Source organism: Bos grunniens, chromosome 25, assembly GCF_055505025.1.
Source record: "Bos grunniens cultivar Pamir isolate PY7600 chromosome 25, Bosgru_T2T1.0, whole genome shotgun sequence".
Classification (NCBI taxonomy): domain Eukaryota; kingdom Metazoa; phylum Chordata; class Mammalia; order Artiodactyla; family Bovidae; genus Bos; species Bos grunniens.
Genome location: NC_141189.1, coordinates 9,519,441 through 9,534,377, shown reverse-complemented (window position 1 = coordinate 9,534,377; position 14,937 = coordinate 9,519,441). Strand labels below are relative to the sequence as shown.

The following is a 14,937-nucleotide window of genomic DNA, read 5'->3' as shown; positions in this document are numbered from 1 at the left end:
TCCTGCATTGGCAGGTAGATTCTTTACCTAAGCGCCATTTGGGAAGACCCAAGTTTCCCCGAGTTTCCCCGAGCCCTGTTCCCTACCTGGACCGGGAACTGAAGGCAGATGAGAGCTTACAAAGGAGGCCAAGACACGGTTTCCTTTAAAATGTTTTCATTTATTAGTCTTTTCTGAAGCAGTTAATTCTTTTTTTTTTTAAATGTGTGTTTCATCCAGAGCTATACCAAAGTGATTAAAATGAATTTTCTAATGGGGATATAGCTCCCCAGATCAGAAAAAAGAAAGGTTTTTTGTTTGTTTGTTTGTTTTTTTCCAATAAACCACACAAGTAAAATGAAAGAACATCAACAATCAAAAATAATCCCCAAATGTCCAGGACAAAAAATAAAATATTTATTGATCTATCACAGCGAGACACATAGAGATGGGCGGGGCGGGGGAGAAATGCTCTGAAGTACAGTGGCTCGAGGAGGGGACGGGGATACAGTACTGCGTGGGGGGAGATCCAGGTTTGGGCGGAGATTCCTGCGGCCCCAGCTGGTACAGCTCTTCACACCCAGAGGCTCGGGGCCCCTTCGTAGGGGTGTGTGCGATGGGGTGGAGGCTGGGCCCAGGCTGCCATGACAGGTTAACCAAGTCGATGGTGGGGGTGCCCAGCCAGCTAGGGGTGCCGGGCGGCCAAACCAGGACAAGGATGGACGGACGGATGGACAGATGGGCGGATGAATTCCACAAGAGCAAGAGGGCTGTTCCCAATATGGGGGCGGGGGGAGTCTTCGGACATAGGGAACAGCAATGGGTCGGGGAAAGGGGGGCCAAGGAGGCCAAGAGATGGTGTGACCCAATCCAGCATGAGGGTTTCGATGCTTGGGTACCAACTGGACCGCAGCCAGAGGTGGGTCCTGGTGGGCAGTGGGAGGCGAGACTGCCCAGGAAGTGTCTGCACCATCTTCAGAGGAGCCCCAGGGAGGGGGGGTCCCTAAGGGGCTGCCCTTCCCTCCTCCCTCCCCGCAGGAAGAGTCAGAGCACCAGCATGTAGCACCAAGTTCCCCTAGAGATGGAGAGTGTGTGAAGGGGGAGTTCCTGGGCGGGAAGGGCGTCGGGGCAGGGGGCCAAGCCCACCCACCCCTTGCCTCTGAAGGAGGGGGGCCTCCCGGGGCCCACTTGGCCACCACTCTCTTGCCTCCTTGCCCTGTGGATTTCCAAGGCCGCCCGGCCTGCCCTGTTCCCACCCGGGGTGGGAACTTAGGAGGGGGCATGGGAAAGGGGGGTGGGGTCACAAAGGGTTTACATTCTCCACCAAGCAGTAGCACCAACGTTGATGAGGTCGTGAGTCAGGGGTCCCGGGAAGCTCACTTTCTCTTCCGGCCACAGGATTTCCCCAGGCAGGCCCCACCTGGGTGCAGGGGAGGCACGCCCCCCAGTCAGTCCTGGCCGCTGGTGCTCAAGCCCTTGCCCACTCTGCCCAACTCCAAGCTCTTCTCACATCCACATTATCACCATGGGAAACAGAGGCTCCAGGAAGCCAGGCGGAAGCCTGGCCACCACCCCAGGCCAAACTCCGCGCCCTTTCACTGTGCAAACTCCCACTGGGCAAGTGGATGGTAGCAGGGCTCTTGCCCTCTCCTGGGGAGGATCTGACTGGTTAACCTTGTTTCAAATCATCAAGCCACCAGGGTCGGTCGTGGGGCCTGGACTAGCGCCTACCCCTGCAGGAGCAAGGTGTGGCTCGTTACCGCCACCTGGTGGCAGCGAGCTGCCTAGTGGTAGAGACACCATATCTCTGCAGAGCTCATCCAGGGTGTTTGTTGGGAAAGAAAGCAAGTAGGGTCATGGGCCGCAAGCACCAGCTGGTGCCTGACTGAGAGCTGGGCGCCTTGAATGAGGTCAGACTGCTCTGGCCTCTGTTCCTCCCTGGGCTGCCTCGTCTCAGGGTGAGGGGGGGGGGGCGGTGGGAAGCAGGTGCGGGTGGAAGGGGATCCAAAGCCTGAGCGACTGCCAGGGTGGAGCTGGGGCTTTTCTGAGTCCCTTTCAGGCATCTTGGGAGAGGCCTTGAGGGTGGTGATCAGACACTGCCAGACACATGTCTGCCCCTTGGAGCAAGGGCGTGGCTCCAGGACCCCTGCAGGGTCTACCCTCCAGTTCCCTGACACCAGGGCTCCCTGTCACCTCCATCCTCTCTCTCCTCCTCTGTCCCTCCCAGTCCCTCCTCCTCCCCCCACCTTTTCTTTCTCTCGGCTTCTCCCTGCAGGAGTCGGGGTGTGGGTACCAGGCAGGGAGGGCTTGCCAGGCCTGGCCTGGGAGAGCCAGGAGGGTCCCTGGCCCACTCTCAGCTCTGAGGATCTGTTTTGGAGACAGCAGCTCCAGCCTGTCCCCCCACCCTGCCCTCTTCCAGGGGCAGAGTCTACTCACCTGGGAATCCCAGGGCTCCCAGGGCCCCTCCGAAGGGCTTGGGAGGTTTGCCTGTGGAGGGAAGGCAGGGGGTTGGGGAGGTGGCCAGGCTTCCCCACCTCTACCAGCCCGCCCCACTAGCCCGCACCCATGCGCCTGTAGCAGCAGGTTCTGAAGGCCTCTCTGCCCCCAGCCTGACCCTCCCGCCCAGCCTCGTTCCTTGCAGCCTCTGGAGGTCTGACCAGCTCTGTGGCAGCCCCTCCCACCACAGTCAGACCCCAGGCCACATTTCCCAGGGACAGCCTCACCCCCCAGCCGAGGGGCTCCAGGCTCGGCCTCCTTGACCACCTGCTTGAATAGGCCCTGTTCTTACCCAACAATATCTTTCCTCTTCTATGAGACCTCGTCAACCTCTCTGGTTAGACCCTAAGACCTGGGGTGACCCAGATCCCCGTCTCACTCCTGATGCCCAGTCAAGTGCCAGGCTGGGAGCTCTAGGAATTGGGGCCCCCACACCCCAAGGCTGGCCTTTTCAGCTTCTGTGATTCTCCCATGGGCTCCATCAAGCCCCCACACCAGAAGGCCAGCCTAGGGCTGTGGCTGCACTAACCGTTCCCTCAGTAGGATGGACCCTCCCCGCCCCACACTGCGAAGGAGCTCAGGGCCCTGCTTGAAATGAGGCCCCGACTTGTGAGATTGGTAGACTCACCACCAACTCCCAGGCCCCCAGCTCCACCTGCAAGGCAAGCAGAGGGGTGGTGAGGGCGCGCGCCTCTAAGAAGCCCACCAAGCCCTCCCCGGCAGCGTGGGCCTCGTCTGAGAGGGGCCCAGTTCTGGGCTGGGGTGTGGGGGGCCCTGCCAGTGACTGTGTGACCCTGGATCCTCTCTGAACCTCAGTTTGTCTCATCTGAACATGATGTTTTGTAAAATCCGATGCTCCCTGATGTTGCACGGGAGGAAGAGAAGAAGAGGAGGCCCAGATCTGTACTATCTAAAGATGTAGGGGGCCCCCCAGTCTGTAGCCTGGCTCAGCCCTTCTGGGCAGGGGAAGAGGAGGGCTGGGGCTCCTGGCCGTACCTGGGAAAATAGGAGAGAGTCCGAAGCCAGGCCTTGCTGCGACTCCTGCAGGAGGGGTTTGGGGTTGGCGTGGGGGTGTGGGGGCATGGGGTGGCATGGGGTGGGGTGGGGTGGGACCCTGGGACCCACCACGGCCTGGCCACCTACTCCTCTCCGCCTAAGATCCCCTCCTCCCACTGCCCCTCCCCCACTGGCAAAACAGCTTTCTTAACAAAGTCTCATCAGCCTGGTGTCTGAGGCCCACATGTTCCCCCAACCCTGCGGCCTTTCCCGGACTGTCCCCTCCGCCCTCTCTCTTGGTTCCCTGTGCTGATACAGCCCTGGAGTCCCCGCTGCTAGCCAGCCAGGCTCAGCTGCGGATCTCACAGCAGAGGTGGCCCCTACCTCCAATTGGGAACGGCTGGCCGGCTCCTAGGACACCTCCGAGGCCAGCGGCACCTGAGAAGAGGGCAGATGGGGGTCGGGATGAGGCACAGCGTAAGGGGCCCTGAGCATCCCCTTCAGGGTCTGGGACGTGATTTCCAGGAAGGATCCTTCACAGGTATTGTGAACAGGACTGAGGCCTGAGCTGGTTCGTGGACAGGGCAGTGAGGGTGGGGTATAGGCAGCTTGCAGGCCTGGGCTCGGGGGGGCTGTGGGAGTAACTCACCGAATTTGGCTGCTTTAGCAGCTGCAGCTGGAGACACACCTGGAAAGATGGGGAGCAGGAGGGCTTAGGAATATCTCCTCCCTCCCAGAGTCGTGTCCTCCTCCTGACCACTGCCATCGATCTGCCCCTGCCCACTGACTCATGCTTTCACCATGCCTCCACCCCGCCTCCATCCATCCATCTTTCCAGAAATCTTTATTAAGCTCCTACTGTGTGACCAGACTTGTGGAGCACACAGGGTAAGAAACTTCAGGCTGGGTCAGAGACACAACGATGACCCGAGAGAGACAGAGACGTTAACACAAGGTCCATCACGATGGCAGAGACTTTGGGAAAGGGATTTTCCTCCAGGCTTTGCTTCCCTTCTCTGAACTCCCACTGGAGGTGGTTGGGCGGATTGAAAGAGAGAGGAGAGGGAGAGATTGGGACATCCAACTGCAAGGGGCAGCCCTCTCTAAGCCTGCCCTGTGCTCAGTCGCTCAGTCGTGTCCGACTCCTTGTGACCCCATGGACTGTAGCCCGCCAGGCTCCTCTGTCCGTGGGATTTTCCGGGCAAGAATACTGGAGTGGGTTGCCATTTCCTCCTCCAGGGGATCGTCTTGACCCAGGGATCAAACCCATGTTTTCTGCATTGCAGGCAGATTCTTTACCCGCTGAGCCACTGGGGCCCCTCCAAATGCTGCACGAGCCCAGAGAAGGGGGGAGGGCTCAGTATAATCTTGAGTTGCTGATAAAGTGTGGGCAGGGTCCAGGCAAAGAGGACCGCCTCAGCAAGGTATGGCCAGATGGGAAAGAAAGTCAGTCTCTATCTCATTCATATAGGCTGCTGCTGCTGCTGCTAAGTCACTTCAGTATGTGCCCGTGTATGCAAACACAGACACACATCCCACGCCATTCGTTCACTGATTCCAGAACACACTTTACCTCCAAGGCCCACAGCCCCCGGGACAGCTCCAAGCCCACCAACTCCCAGGCCTCCGACTCCGAGCCCACCGACTCCCCCCAGGCCTGTGGAGAGAGCTGTGTATTAAACCCTGAAAGTGAGAGCAGCTGGCTCTGTCCGCAGAGGGGTGGGGCTATCATCCCAGGTCCCACGTGGAGCCTGGGCCCCCAAGGGCCTTGGAGGGCTGGTGGGGCCAGGAGGTGGGCTGGACCCCCAGAGACAATGCCCCTGAAGGCCTTGGGGAGCAGGCCAGGAATATATGCTTCATGGCATGTAGTCAGACACCCTCCACCCCAACTCCCAGGGCAGCTCCCACCTCACACCCGTGCTCACCAAATTGGGCGGCTTTGGCGGCAGCTTTGGCGGCGGCGGCCGCGGCAGCAGGTCCGACTCCTGGGGACACAGAGGGAGCTCAGGGAGGGAGTCTCCACAGGTCAGTCTCCCTCAATGCCCAGCCCATCCTGGGGTTTCCACTAAGGTAGGTACCATTAGCCCCATTTCACAGATGAGAAAACTGAGGCACAGCAGAGGTTAAGCAATGTGCTCAAGGCTTCATGGGGTTTCAACTCACCTGCCACACCACCTGGAATGCCGGCTCCACCAAGATCTCCAACCCCTCCAAGGGCCCCGACCCCTCCTGGTCCTGTGGAGAGAGGGCGGAAAGTCAGTCCTTCCCCCACTTCTGAAGGACGAGGCTTCCCCACCCCAAGGTCACTAGGCAAGTAGACAGGTGGTGAAGGCCACGTGACCCAGTGGAAGGAGCAGAGGACAGAGGTCCATTCCCAGACACACGGGTCTGAGTCCCGGCTCTGCCCTGACCCACTGGACAAAGGCAGACCCCGTCTTGATCCTTGACCTGCCCACCTCCTCTCCTTCCTCCCAGGCCGGCACTGGGAGCCGCGGGTGGTCCCAGTGGTGGCTGTGGCCACGAGCTGCCAAGGGTGGAGGACTAGTCTCAGGCCCTGACAGCCCTGGGTTTGAATTCTGGTTTCTTTGCTCATCAGAGCTGTCACCTCTCTGACCCTAAAGGGGATGACAATCCTTTCCCTGTTCACCTACAAGTGTTTGGAGAGTGAGAGGACGCTCTCTGTGTGAAGGCCCTCTGAGTGTGAACCACTGTCCAGTACAGAGCTGCCAGGAGTTACAGCTAGTGCTTTAGGGGCACACTCATGGTCAGTGCTTCATGCTCGTTAGCCGGCTTATTGTTTCAGGCAGCAAGGAAGGTAGGTACCGTTAGCCCCATTTCGCAGATGAGAAAACTGAAGCACAGCAGAAGTTAAGCAATGTGCTCACGGCTTCAAGGGCAGGAAATGACTTTGGAGCCAGAGCCCTTAGCTGCTCTGTTTCCCTGGCAATGGCTGTCGAGCTCAGACCAGCAGGGCCGCCAGCAAGGAACAGGAGAGAGGCCTGTGGGTTACCAGGCCCGCCACGGATGGAACACGGATGGAAAATGGCCCCAAGTGGACCGGCCAGACCTGGTTGGCAGTTCCCTGGCAGAGGCCCCGGCCCAGATCCTAGGAGGCCGGAATGCAGGGGGACACAGACAGCATGGGTCTGGCCAGGCTGGGGCTGCCTAGGTGCCAAGTGTCGGGGGGTGGGGGCAGGCAGGCCTGCCACGTCCTCGTGGCGGGCACGGTCCTGCTGACAGCAAGGCAGGGGCCCAGATGAGGAGTCCTGGCTTTGCTGGGACATCAGCCCTGGTCCCTCCCTGGCCTTGGGCCCCATGAAACTGTCATGGTCTGAGGGGCCTTAACGACCATGGTCCTCACCAACATGGAACTGCCCCCCCGGGGGGCTGGAAACGTGAGGGGCGGTTTGGGTTGTCCTGGGGCTGTAGGCATGCTAGGCATTTAGTGGGTGGGAGCCGGAGTCTGCTGAGCTGTCATTAATGTGTCCTAGAAACTGCCTTTTTCCACGCTGACCATCACAGCCCTGTGATGTAGGCTGTAGGCACTGGGCCCTGGCCCAGGGGGAGAGGAGACAGGTGAGCAGGTGTTATCAGGGATGGTGGGGCAGCAAGGGTATCAACCACTGTGGGTGGTGGGTTGAGGGGCTCTTACCGAACTTGGCTGCTTTAGCTGCGGCCAGGGTTCCAGGTACTGGGGAAAAGGGCAAAAGGAAGAGTTGGGGAGGTCAGTAGCTGAGCTCTGTGCCTGGGAGTTCTGCTTCCTCCAGGGAGCCCTCCTTGACTTCCTCAGCTTTCTTTGTTTCTCTCAAAGCCCTGAAGCCGTGGCTTCATAGCTAGGAGCTCACCGGGCCAGGGACAGAGCTCTGGTATCTAACTGTGTCTCTACCAGTCTGGTCTGGGGGTGCTTGAGGGATTAACTGTGCCTCCTCTTTCCATTCTATCCTCTGCTGGCTCCTCGAGGACCAGCATGGTCTGTCTGAGGCTGATGTAACTAGAAGATGAAGAACTAGAGTTCCCCGTGGCCCCCTTTCCCCCACACACTGCTGAAGGGGAGCTAGGTGGGCCCAACCACTTCCACTGACCCCAGGGACCCCCAGCCTCCTTCCTTGGGCGGTGGGCTTCCTTTCAGCTTGGAGCCCTTCACCTGGCCTTTCCCCTACCTCTTATCCCAGTTGTCTCGGACTGCTCAGGAGGATCTAACAGAGCATGTATCACACGCCTCGGTGCGAGAGTGCTGGAGGACGTGCTGGGGAGAGAGCCCTGCCTCCTTTGGGCTCGGGGAGCATTGCTCTTCAGCCCCCAGAAGGCCCCTTACCTGCCCCAAGTCCAGGAACTCCGGCCCCGACTCCAAGGCCAGGAACACCAACGCCTACTCCAAGGCCAGGAACTCCAACGCCCACTCCAAGGCCAGGAACACCAGCGGGAAGGCCAGCAGCAGCCCCTGCGGGAGATGGGAGGGTAGGGTGACAGCGGCAGGCAGGAAACAGGCCCTTTTGGGGGTGTCCTGCCCAGGAAGCTGAGTCAGGGCCCAGGAGAAGGGGCCCAGTCTCTTGCAGGGGCCCCTATCCCTTTCATCTGCCCTCTACACTGCCACCAGTTCTCCTAAAACTCACACTGACCGCCAAGTCCAGCCCCTCCCCAGACCGGCTGCACACGCTGGACACTGCTTCCCTTTTCATCCTCACGTCCTGTCCCTCCCTCTTGAATGAACTCATTTGATTCCCTTAACAAGCCTCCCTGGCATGTACCCTCGGTACCACACAGGGACATCAGAGGTCACTCGGCTGGTGTGGGGCTCAGGACACGAACGCGGGTCTCCCTTATGCTAAATCTGTTTCTAATGCCCATGTCTGCCGCCTGGGGGGCCTCAGGAAGCTGGAGGGCAGGTCTGAGAGGTTGCGTGTCCAGGGACCCAGCTCAGGCTGGGGTCACACCAGACCGAGAAGGCAGGCAGGACACTCACGGAACTGGGCTTTGGCGGCGGCCTTAGCAGCAGACTTGGCTGCAGCTGGGACCCCTGCTCCTGTCGGGGAGAGGATGAGGTTTAAGGATGGCACCCATGGAGGATTCAGAGCACCCTCACTCAGGCCCACTTATTCACACGGCTTACCTATGACACCACCGGGGCCCAGGCCAATGCCGGGAGCCACGCCGACACCGGGAACCACGCCGACGCCGGGAGCCACACCGATGCCAGGAGCCACACCAACACCGGGAGCCACGCCGACTCCAGGGCCTAATCCTGCAAAAGCGAGCAGAGCCAGTCCTTAACCGAATCCTAACCAAGGAGGACAGAAGCTGACGGAAAGAGCAGCGGGCTGGGGGGTCAGGAACCCTGGATCCTTGCTCCAGCTGGGCACAGACTTGCTGTGTGACCTTGGGCAAGTTACTTTCTCTTGATGGGCCTCAGCTTCTTCATCCCTAATAAGAGGTCTGTGCAAGATCAGGAGCTCAACTTTTGGAGTTCCAGGGACCCCTTTGAGACTCTGAGGGTGATACAGGCAGACTCATGCAGCAGCTAAACAACTGCACCAACGCGTAGTAAAGGGAGTTTGGCAAGACAGGCAGGCCTGGCTTCAAAGCTCAGCTCAGCCACCATTTAGCTACGTGAGTATGGGCAAGATACTTAAGCTCCCGGAGACTCAGTTTCCACATCTGCAAAATGGGTGCAACAGAACCGATCTCATAAGGCTGGTGTAAGGATTACCTCAGCAAACGCTGAAAGTGTTAGTAGCTCAGTCATGCCTGACTCTTTGTGACCCCATGGACTGTAGCCCACCAGGCTCCTTTGGCCATGGAATTTCCCAACAAGAAAACAGGAGGGAGACTCCTGGCCCAGAGATGGAACGCACATTGCAGTCAGATTCTTTACTGTCTGAGCCACCAGGGAAACTCTCAGCAAATAGTAGTTTTACAAACATGAGTTGCCGTATCTGAGTTTAGGAATCACTGGTGGCTCAGTGGCAAAGAAGCTGCCTGTCAAGGTAGGTGACGTGGGTTCGATCCTTGGGTTGGGAAGATCGCCTGGAGAAGGAAATGGCAACCCACTCCAGTACTCTTGCCTGGGAAATCCCATGGACGGAGGAGCCTAGTGGGCTACAGTCCATGGGGTCACAAAGAATCAGGCACGACTCAGCAATTAAACAGACCTGAGGTTAAGATTTCTCTGGCACGCAGCTGGGCTCTAAAGTGAGCTGTTTTGCTGTGCCGTATTCAGGAGGGTGTGGGAGCCTGGGGCTGCCAGGGTGGCCCCCGGCTGAAGCAGGAGATGCAGAGCCTGGTCAGGGAGTGAGAGCCCTGCTGTCGCTCAGGGTGGGCAGGAGCTCAGAGAAGCCCAGCGTTGGCTCCAGAAATGGGGCAAGGCCCCAGCTGGACCGGAAGGCAGCAAGGGCTGTGGGAAGGGTAGGGGTGGGTGCTGGAGGGCTCTCTGGCATCTCTTCTCTCTTTGTCTTCCTGCTCAGAAACTTCGCTCCCATCCCTCAAAGTGCTTGGATGGGCCGAGACCTTTGAGGAAGGCCCAGGCCCAGAATGTGACAGCTTGGAGAGATCACGTTGGAGAGGGGTGCTGTCAGACTCCAAAGCAGAGATATGAGAGAGCAGTGCTCTGGGATCAGGCTCGGAGGCAGAATTGGCAGGGGGCTTCCCAGGTGGCTCAGTGGTAAAGAATCCATCTGCCAATGCAGGAGATGTGGGTTCCATCCCTGGGTCGGGAAGGCCCCCTGGAGAAGGAAATGGCAACCCACTCCGGTATTCTTGCCTAGGAAAATCCCATGACAGAGGAGCCTGGCGGGCCGCAGCCGTGGGTCTGCAAAGAGCTGGACACGACTGAGGGACAAAACAACAACTCTTACCAAACTGGGCGGCTTTGGCGGCAGCTTTGGCGGCTGCAGCTGCTGGAATCCCGACCCCTGGAAAGGCGAAGATTAAGGATCCGGAGCCGTCCCCAGCACCCCTCCCCTCTCTCTTCCATCCCCCATGGTAGAAAGACTTCGCGGAGTCCACATCTTGGGAACTGCCCCCTCTCCCAGGCCCGCACTGTGATGGCCCGCCAGCCGCTCTGGGCATGCCGTCTCCCTGAGAAGCAGCTCTGACTCTGTGGCTATTGGAGGAAACGGCTCATTTCTTGGGGAGAAACGCAAGAGAGGAATGTCCCTCCCCCCGCCCAGAAAGAAGAAGAAATGCAGAAGAGAAATCTTCTGGTGGGGAAAAAAAACCACAAACCGACAAGGAGGATTGTAAGTTAATCTCATTTCCTCCCTCTGGAGAAAGAGTGCCGGTAAACAGAGACTAACACAGGCCCTCCCACCCGATCAGAAAGCAGAAAGGCCCCGTGGGGCGAGGGATGAATGAGGTCTCCCCAAACCCCAGCCAAGCGGAGTTCTGCTGGCTCTCAGGCTGACATCCTGAGCATCCCTGAGGGCAGAGAGGAGACTTTCTGGGTTCACTCAGCGATCTGGAATCCCATGGAGACACTTCCCTTCAAAGTATGGGAAATCCCTTTTTCTCTACCCCTGTCTCTGGGCTCAGTCTTGCCATCTGTAAAATGGGACCCTTGATCTACATCAATTCCAGGGCCCCTTCAATGAGATAAACCAAACCCACGTCTGGGCTGGGACACAGCTCACCTGGCACCCCTCCAACACCTGGCACGCCTGGTATTGCTCCTGGGGCGCCTGGCACCAGCCCTCCCAGGGCTCCTACTCCCCCAGCACCTGGAGTGAGGAAGAGCATCCAGCTTTGCCCTTGAAGCACCCTCTTCTTGGGGGAGCCGAGGGTGGAGGTGGGGGTTGCATCGTGGCCAGATATTATCTGGGCACCTTTAACTCACTGGTGTGGGATGGGGGATGATGAGCCAGGTACCAATGACCCCAACAGTGGGCAATTGCAAAGGCCAGAAATGTTCACTGTGGCTTTGGAAAATGGGGCCAGGGGCTTCTGACTTAACCCAGGCCTTTTCGGCCCCAGAGGCCAAGAGTATGAGGTTGCTCTGATTTTTGAGCCTTGGCCCCCACAGGAGAGCCTGGCTGTGGAGGGGAGGGGGCAGGGCTTGGCCGTGGGGGGAGGAGTAGGGGGAGGAGGGGAGGCGGAGGGGGCAGGGAACGCAGGGCTGGGGCACTTACCGATTTTGGCTGCCTTGGCGGCGGCAGCTGCCTGAGCTGCTGCTACGAGGAATCGAGAAAGAAAGAGATTCAGAAACCTTGCTGGATCTCAGCTGGGCTGTGCTGACAGTGCACCTGCCCCAAGGGCACCGGAGGCCCACCCTGCGCTCTCCCCCACGTCCTCCCTGAGTTCCCAGAGCTCAGTCTACCCTCCCCAGCCTCCCATAGCCCGACAGAAGATGAGCCTCCATCCCTTTCCCTGTCCCCACCACCCCCCACCACCTGCCTTCATGGAGCTAAGGCTCACGGGAAAGGCCAGCTCCTGGAATACCTGCGTCTCCGATGCCAGGAAAGCCCCCAGGGCCAACCCCAAATGTGGGAATGCCTCCAACTCCCACTCCGCCTCTGGCCCCTGCAGAGGGAAGAGAATCAAGTGGTAAAGGGTCTAGTGGGAGAGGCTGGGGCAGGCTCTGGGGGATGCTGGATGGGGGACAGGATGCGAGCCTCCCCCCAAGTCTGGTCCATGAAGGACAGGAAACCATGAGATGCCTGAGCCCCACCAATTCCCTCCCTACTGACACCCCCTAGTGTGTCCCCAGCCCCTCTCTTCTCTGAGCAGTTGGGGAAGGGTCTCTTTGTTGGTGATGGGCGGACTGTGCAGTCTTATCCTCCGCCAGGCTGAGGCTCTCCTCTGAGTGGGTCCTGGCCAGGACAGGGAGGTCAGGGACACTGTCTCCACTGGGAATGACATACTGGGACTCCACTATTACTCAGTCCCTTGGCCTCATGGTGGGAGACACCTGGGGGACACATCGTCCTGAGGCCCAACAGGTCCAAGTCCCAGCTCTGCCAGTGACTTGCTGTGTGGCCCTGGGCAAGTCCCTCCTCTTCTCTGGGCTGCACAATGGGGAGTAGAAGATGAGGGTCCTGGAGTCCAAGTAAAGGCCAGAACAGGGCGGGGCGGAGCTATCCGCTCGGCACTCACCGAATTTGGCTGCTTTGGCTGCTGCTTTAGCAGCTGCGGCTGGGGACACGGCCCCTGGAGAGACCAAGAGAAACACAAATGCTCAGGGGAGAATGGAGTGGACACTCAGGATATGTATATATATCCCTCTGTCTTTCAGTCCATCTTCTATCTATTGAGCCAACACAGGGTTGTCCATCCATTTACCCACTCATATCTCCACTTACCCATCTGTCCATCTGTCTACCCAGCCACCCATTCATCCATCTGCTGACCTTCCCAAATGTCTGTCTATTTGTCTATCTTTCAATCTCAATCTACCCACTCAACCACTCAGCTCTCCAGCCACCCACACATGCATTATCCATCCATTTATCCACCCGCCTGCCTATCTATCTTTTCATCTAAATGTCTAACCAACTATCTATTTTGTATTGGCCTTCTACCCACCCATTCATCTGCTCATCCACCATCCATCCATTCACCCATCATTCTAATCACTTGTATTGTCCCCACCTGCTTATCCATCTCTCTTTTCATCTACCCATTTATCTTGCCATCCACTATTTTGCCCATCTTATTTATCCATCCATGTAACCACCCATCTTTGTATCTCTCCATTCATCCACCCATCACCCACTCTCTCATCCATCAATATGCCTACTCATCCACCTGGCTGTCCACCTACTTCCCCAGCTGCCCATTTGCCCATCCATCCATCCATCCATCTCCCCAGACATCTATCCATCCATCTACCGACCCACCCATCTATCCACCATTTACTGAACACATATTCTGTGAAGGGCTGGGAACACAGAGATGAAAAAGACATGGAGCATACTGACAACCAGAAGGTAAATTGAAGAAGATCAGAGGCTGGCAGTAGTTAATTATAGCCCAAGAGAGAGAAGATGACCAAGGGTATGGAGAGAAGAGGATAGAAGGGTGATGTGTTAAGGAGAATCGGAAAGTCTTGGCAATAATTTCTAACATCTCTCTCTTGCACACACAAACACACGTGTGCACACATAGCCAAGCTCAGCTGGTATCCGAGCACCCAATACCTGGAACTCCAACACCAGGGACCCCAACACCAGGGACCCCAACACCAGGGACTCCAACACCTGGGACTCCAACACCTGGGACTCCGACACCTGGAACCCCGACACCAGGGACCCCGACACCTGGAACCCCGACACCAGGGACCCCGACACCAGGGACTCCAACTCCTGGGAAGCCTCCAGCAGCACCTGTGGATGGAAGGATTCCTGTTCTGGCCTGGACCCTGTGGGAACCTCAGGGGGGCCTTTGGGAGCATGACTTTGGGGAGCTTCGGGAGCCACGGGTCCTGTGTGCAGGATGCTAGCCTGGGGGGCATAGCCTCTGCGTGGATCCAAGTCACCCGAGAGGAGATGAGGGAACTGAGGGAACCCCAACAGAGCTCTAGGGGTTTGTTTGGATCTGTGGCTGGGAAGAGCAAGGACTATGTCTAAAGCAGATTCATAATGCTCTACTAGGCCCAGGCAGTTGGTACAGCAGCTGTGATTGGCCCAGGGGGTAAAATGGGAGGAGTCAGCAGGGTCCCTGCCCACAGCGCTGGGCCAATCAGTGCAGAGCAGTGGACAGAGCCTCCTGGACAGAGGCAAGGAGGCATGACCATGATGCTTGGGGGGGTTGGGGGGGAACAGTGCCCCAGCTGGACAAAGACAAAGTCCATCCAGCCTTATAGGCCTGGAGCCTTCCAAGGTGCATGCTGAGGCTGGGGCTGGCTGCAGCCCTGGCACTGCCCATTCCGGGGACACTCACCGAATTTGGCTGCTTTAGCGGCGGCGGCGGCGGCAGCAGCAGCATCTGGAGCCCCGACCCCTGGAGGGAAAGCAGCAGAGGGTGAGGCCCTTTCCCTGCGACCTTCTCAAGGACACCCCTCACCGCCTGCTGGGATGGACCCTACCTGCAATGCCTCCAATGCCAGGAATTGCGCCAGGCGCACCAGGAATGCCAGCACCACCGACGCCAACGCCAGGGAGAACTCCGGCTCCTCCAGCACCTGTTTGGAGTGGGGACAGTGAAGAGGTGGCTCCCAGGGGCCCCTCCTGAAGCCAGGCAGGAAGGCTGCTTGGACGCTGGTGTTTTCACCGCTGCAATCTCCTCTGGGAATGAGGCCCAGGCATCTCCGGCCGGGCCTGCTTGGGAAGGGGCCCCCACCCCACTGTTCCTTGACTCACCCCTAAAGTGTCCATTTCAACAGCCTCATTAAGTGACTCGTATGTTTTCAGACAAATCCCATCCTAATCACTGCCACATACTGAGAAACCACAAGCGGCCGCTCCCCGGGCCAGAGGGGCCCCTGCAAGAATGTTCAAGACTTCCTCTCTCTGTGTTCCGAACACGCGGCCAAGTTTG

General features: G+C 58.3%; 1 protein-coding gene across 14 annotated transcripts in view; it reads right to left on the bottom strand.

The window, feature by feature from the left end:
- Nucleotides 1–374: 374 nt before the first annotated feature.
- The window catches only part of ELN (elastin), a 32,827-nt gene continuing 18,264 nt past the window's right edge, over nucleotides 375–14,937 (bottom strand). For 4 of the 14 annotated variants that reach the window (XM_086374558.1, XM_086374564.1, XM_086374560.1 and 1 more), the window contains 21 exons: nucleotides 14,486–14,581; nucleotides 14,341–14,400; nucleotides 13,599–13,784; nucleotides 12,556–12,609; nucleotides 11,902–11,982; nucleotides 11,592–11,633; nucleotides 11,097–11,183; nucleotides 10,323–10,379; nucleotides 8,582–8,713; nucleotides 8,435–8,494; nucleotides 7,787–7,912; nucleotides 7,124–7,162; nucleotides 5,635–5,706; nucleotides 5,397–5,456; nucleotides 5,045–5,128; nucleotides 4,121–4,159; nucleotides 3,856–3,909; nucleotides 3,472–3,516; nucleotides 3,104–3,130; nucleotides 2,416–2,466; nucleotides 375–1,399 (listed from right to left, as the gene is read on the bottom strand). In XM_086374558.1, coding sequence (XP_086230684.1) covers nucleotides 1,356–1,399; nucleotides 2,416–2,466; nucleotides 3,104–3,130; nucleotides 3,472–3,516; nucleotides 3,856–3,909; nucleotides 4,121–4,159; nucleotides 5,045–5,128; nucleotides 5,397–5,456; nucleotides 5,635–5,706; nucleotides 7,124–7,162; nucleotides 7,787–7,912; nucleotides 8,435–8,494; nucleotides 8,582–8,713; nucleotides 10,323–10,379; nucleotides 11,097–11,183; nucleotides 11,592–11,633; nucleotides 11,902–11,982; nucleotides 12,556–12,609; nucleotides 13,599–13,784; nucleotides 14,341–14,400; nucleotides 14,486–14,581 — 1,496 coding nt within the window. In that variant the 3' untranslated portion in view covers nucleotides 375–1,355. The remainder of the gene's footprint in view (nucleotides 1,400–2,415; nucleotides 2,467–3,103; nucleotides 3,131–3,471; nucleotides 3,517–3,855; nucleotides 3,910–4,120; nucleotides 4,160–5,044; nucleotides 5,129–5,396; nucleotides 5,457–5,634; nucleotides 5,707–7,123; nucleotides 7,163–7,786; nucleotides 7,913–8,434; nucleotides 8,495–8,581; nucleotides 8,714–10,322; nucleotides 10,380–11,096; nucleotides 11,184–11,591; nucleotides 11,634–11,901; nucleotides 11,983–12,555; nucleotides 12,610–13,598; nucleotides 13,785–14,340; nucleotides 14,401–14,485; nucleotides 14,582–14,937) is intronic. The other 10 variants (XM_086374559.1, XM_086374565.1, XM_086374562.1 and 7 more) reach the window with 3 other exon arrangements.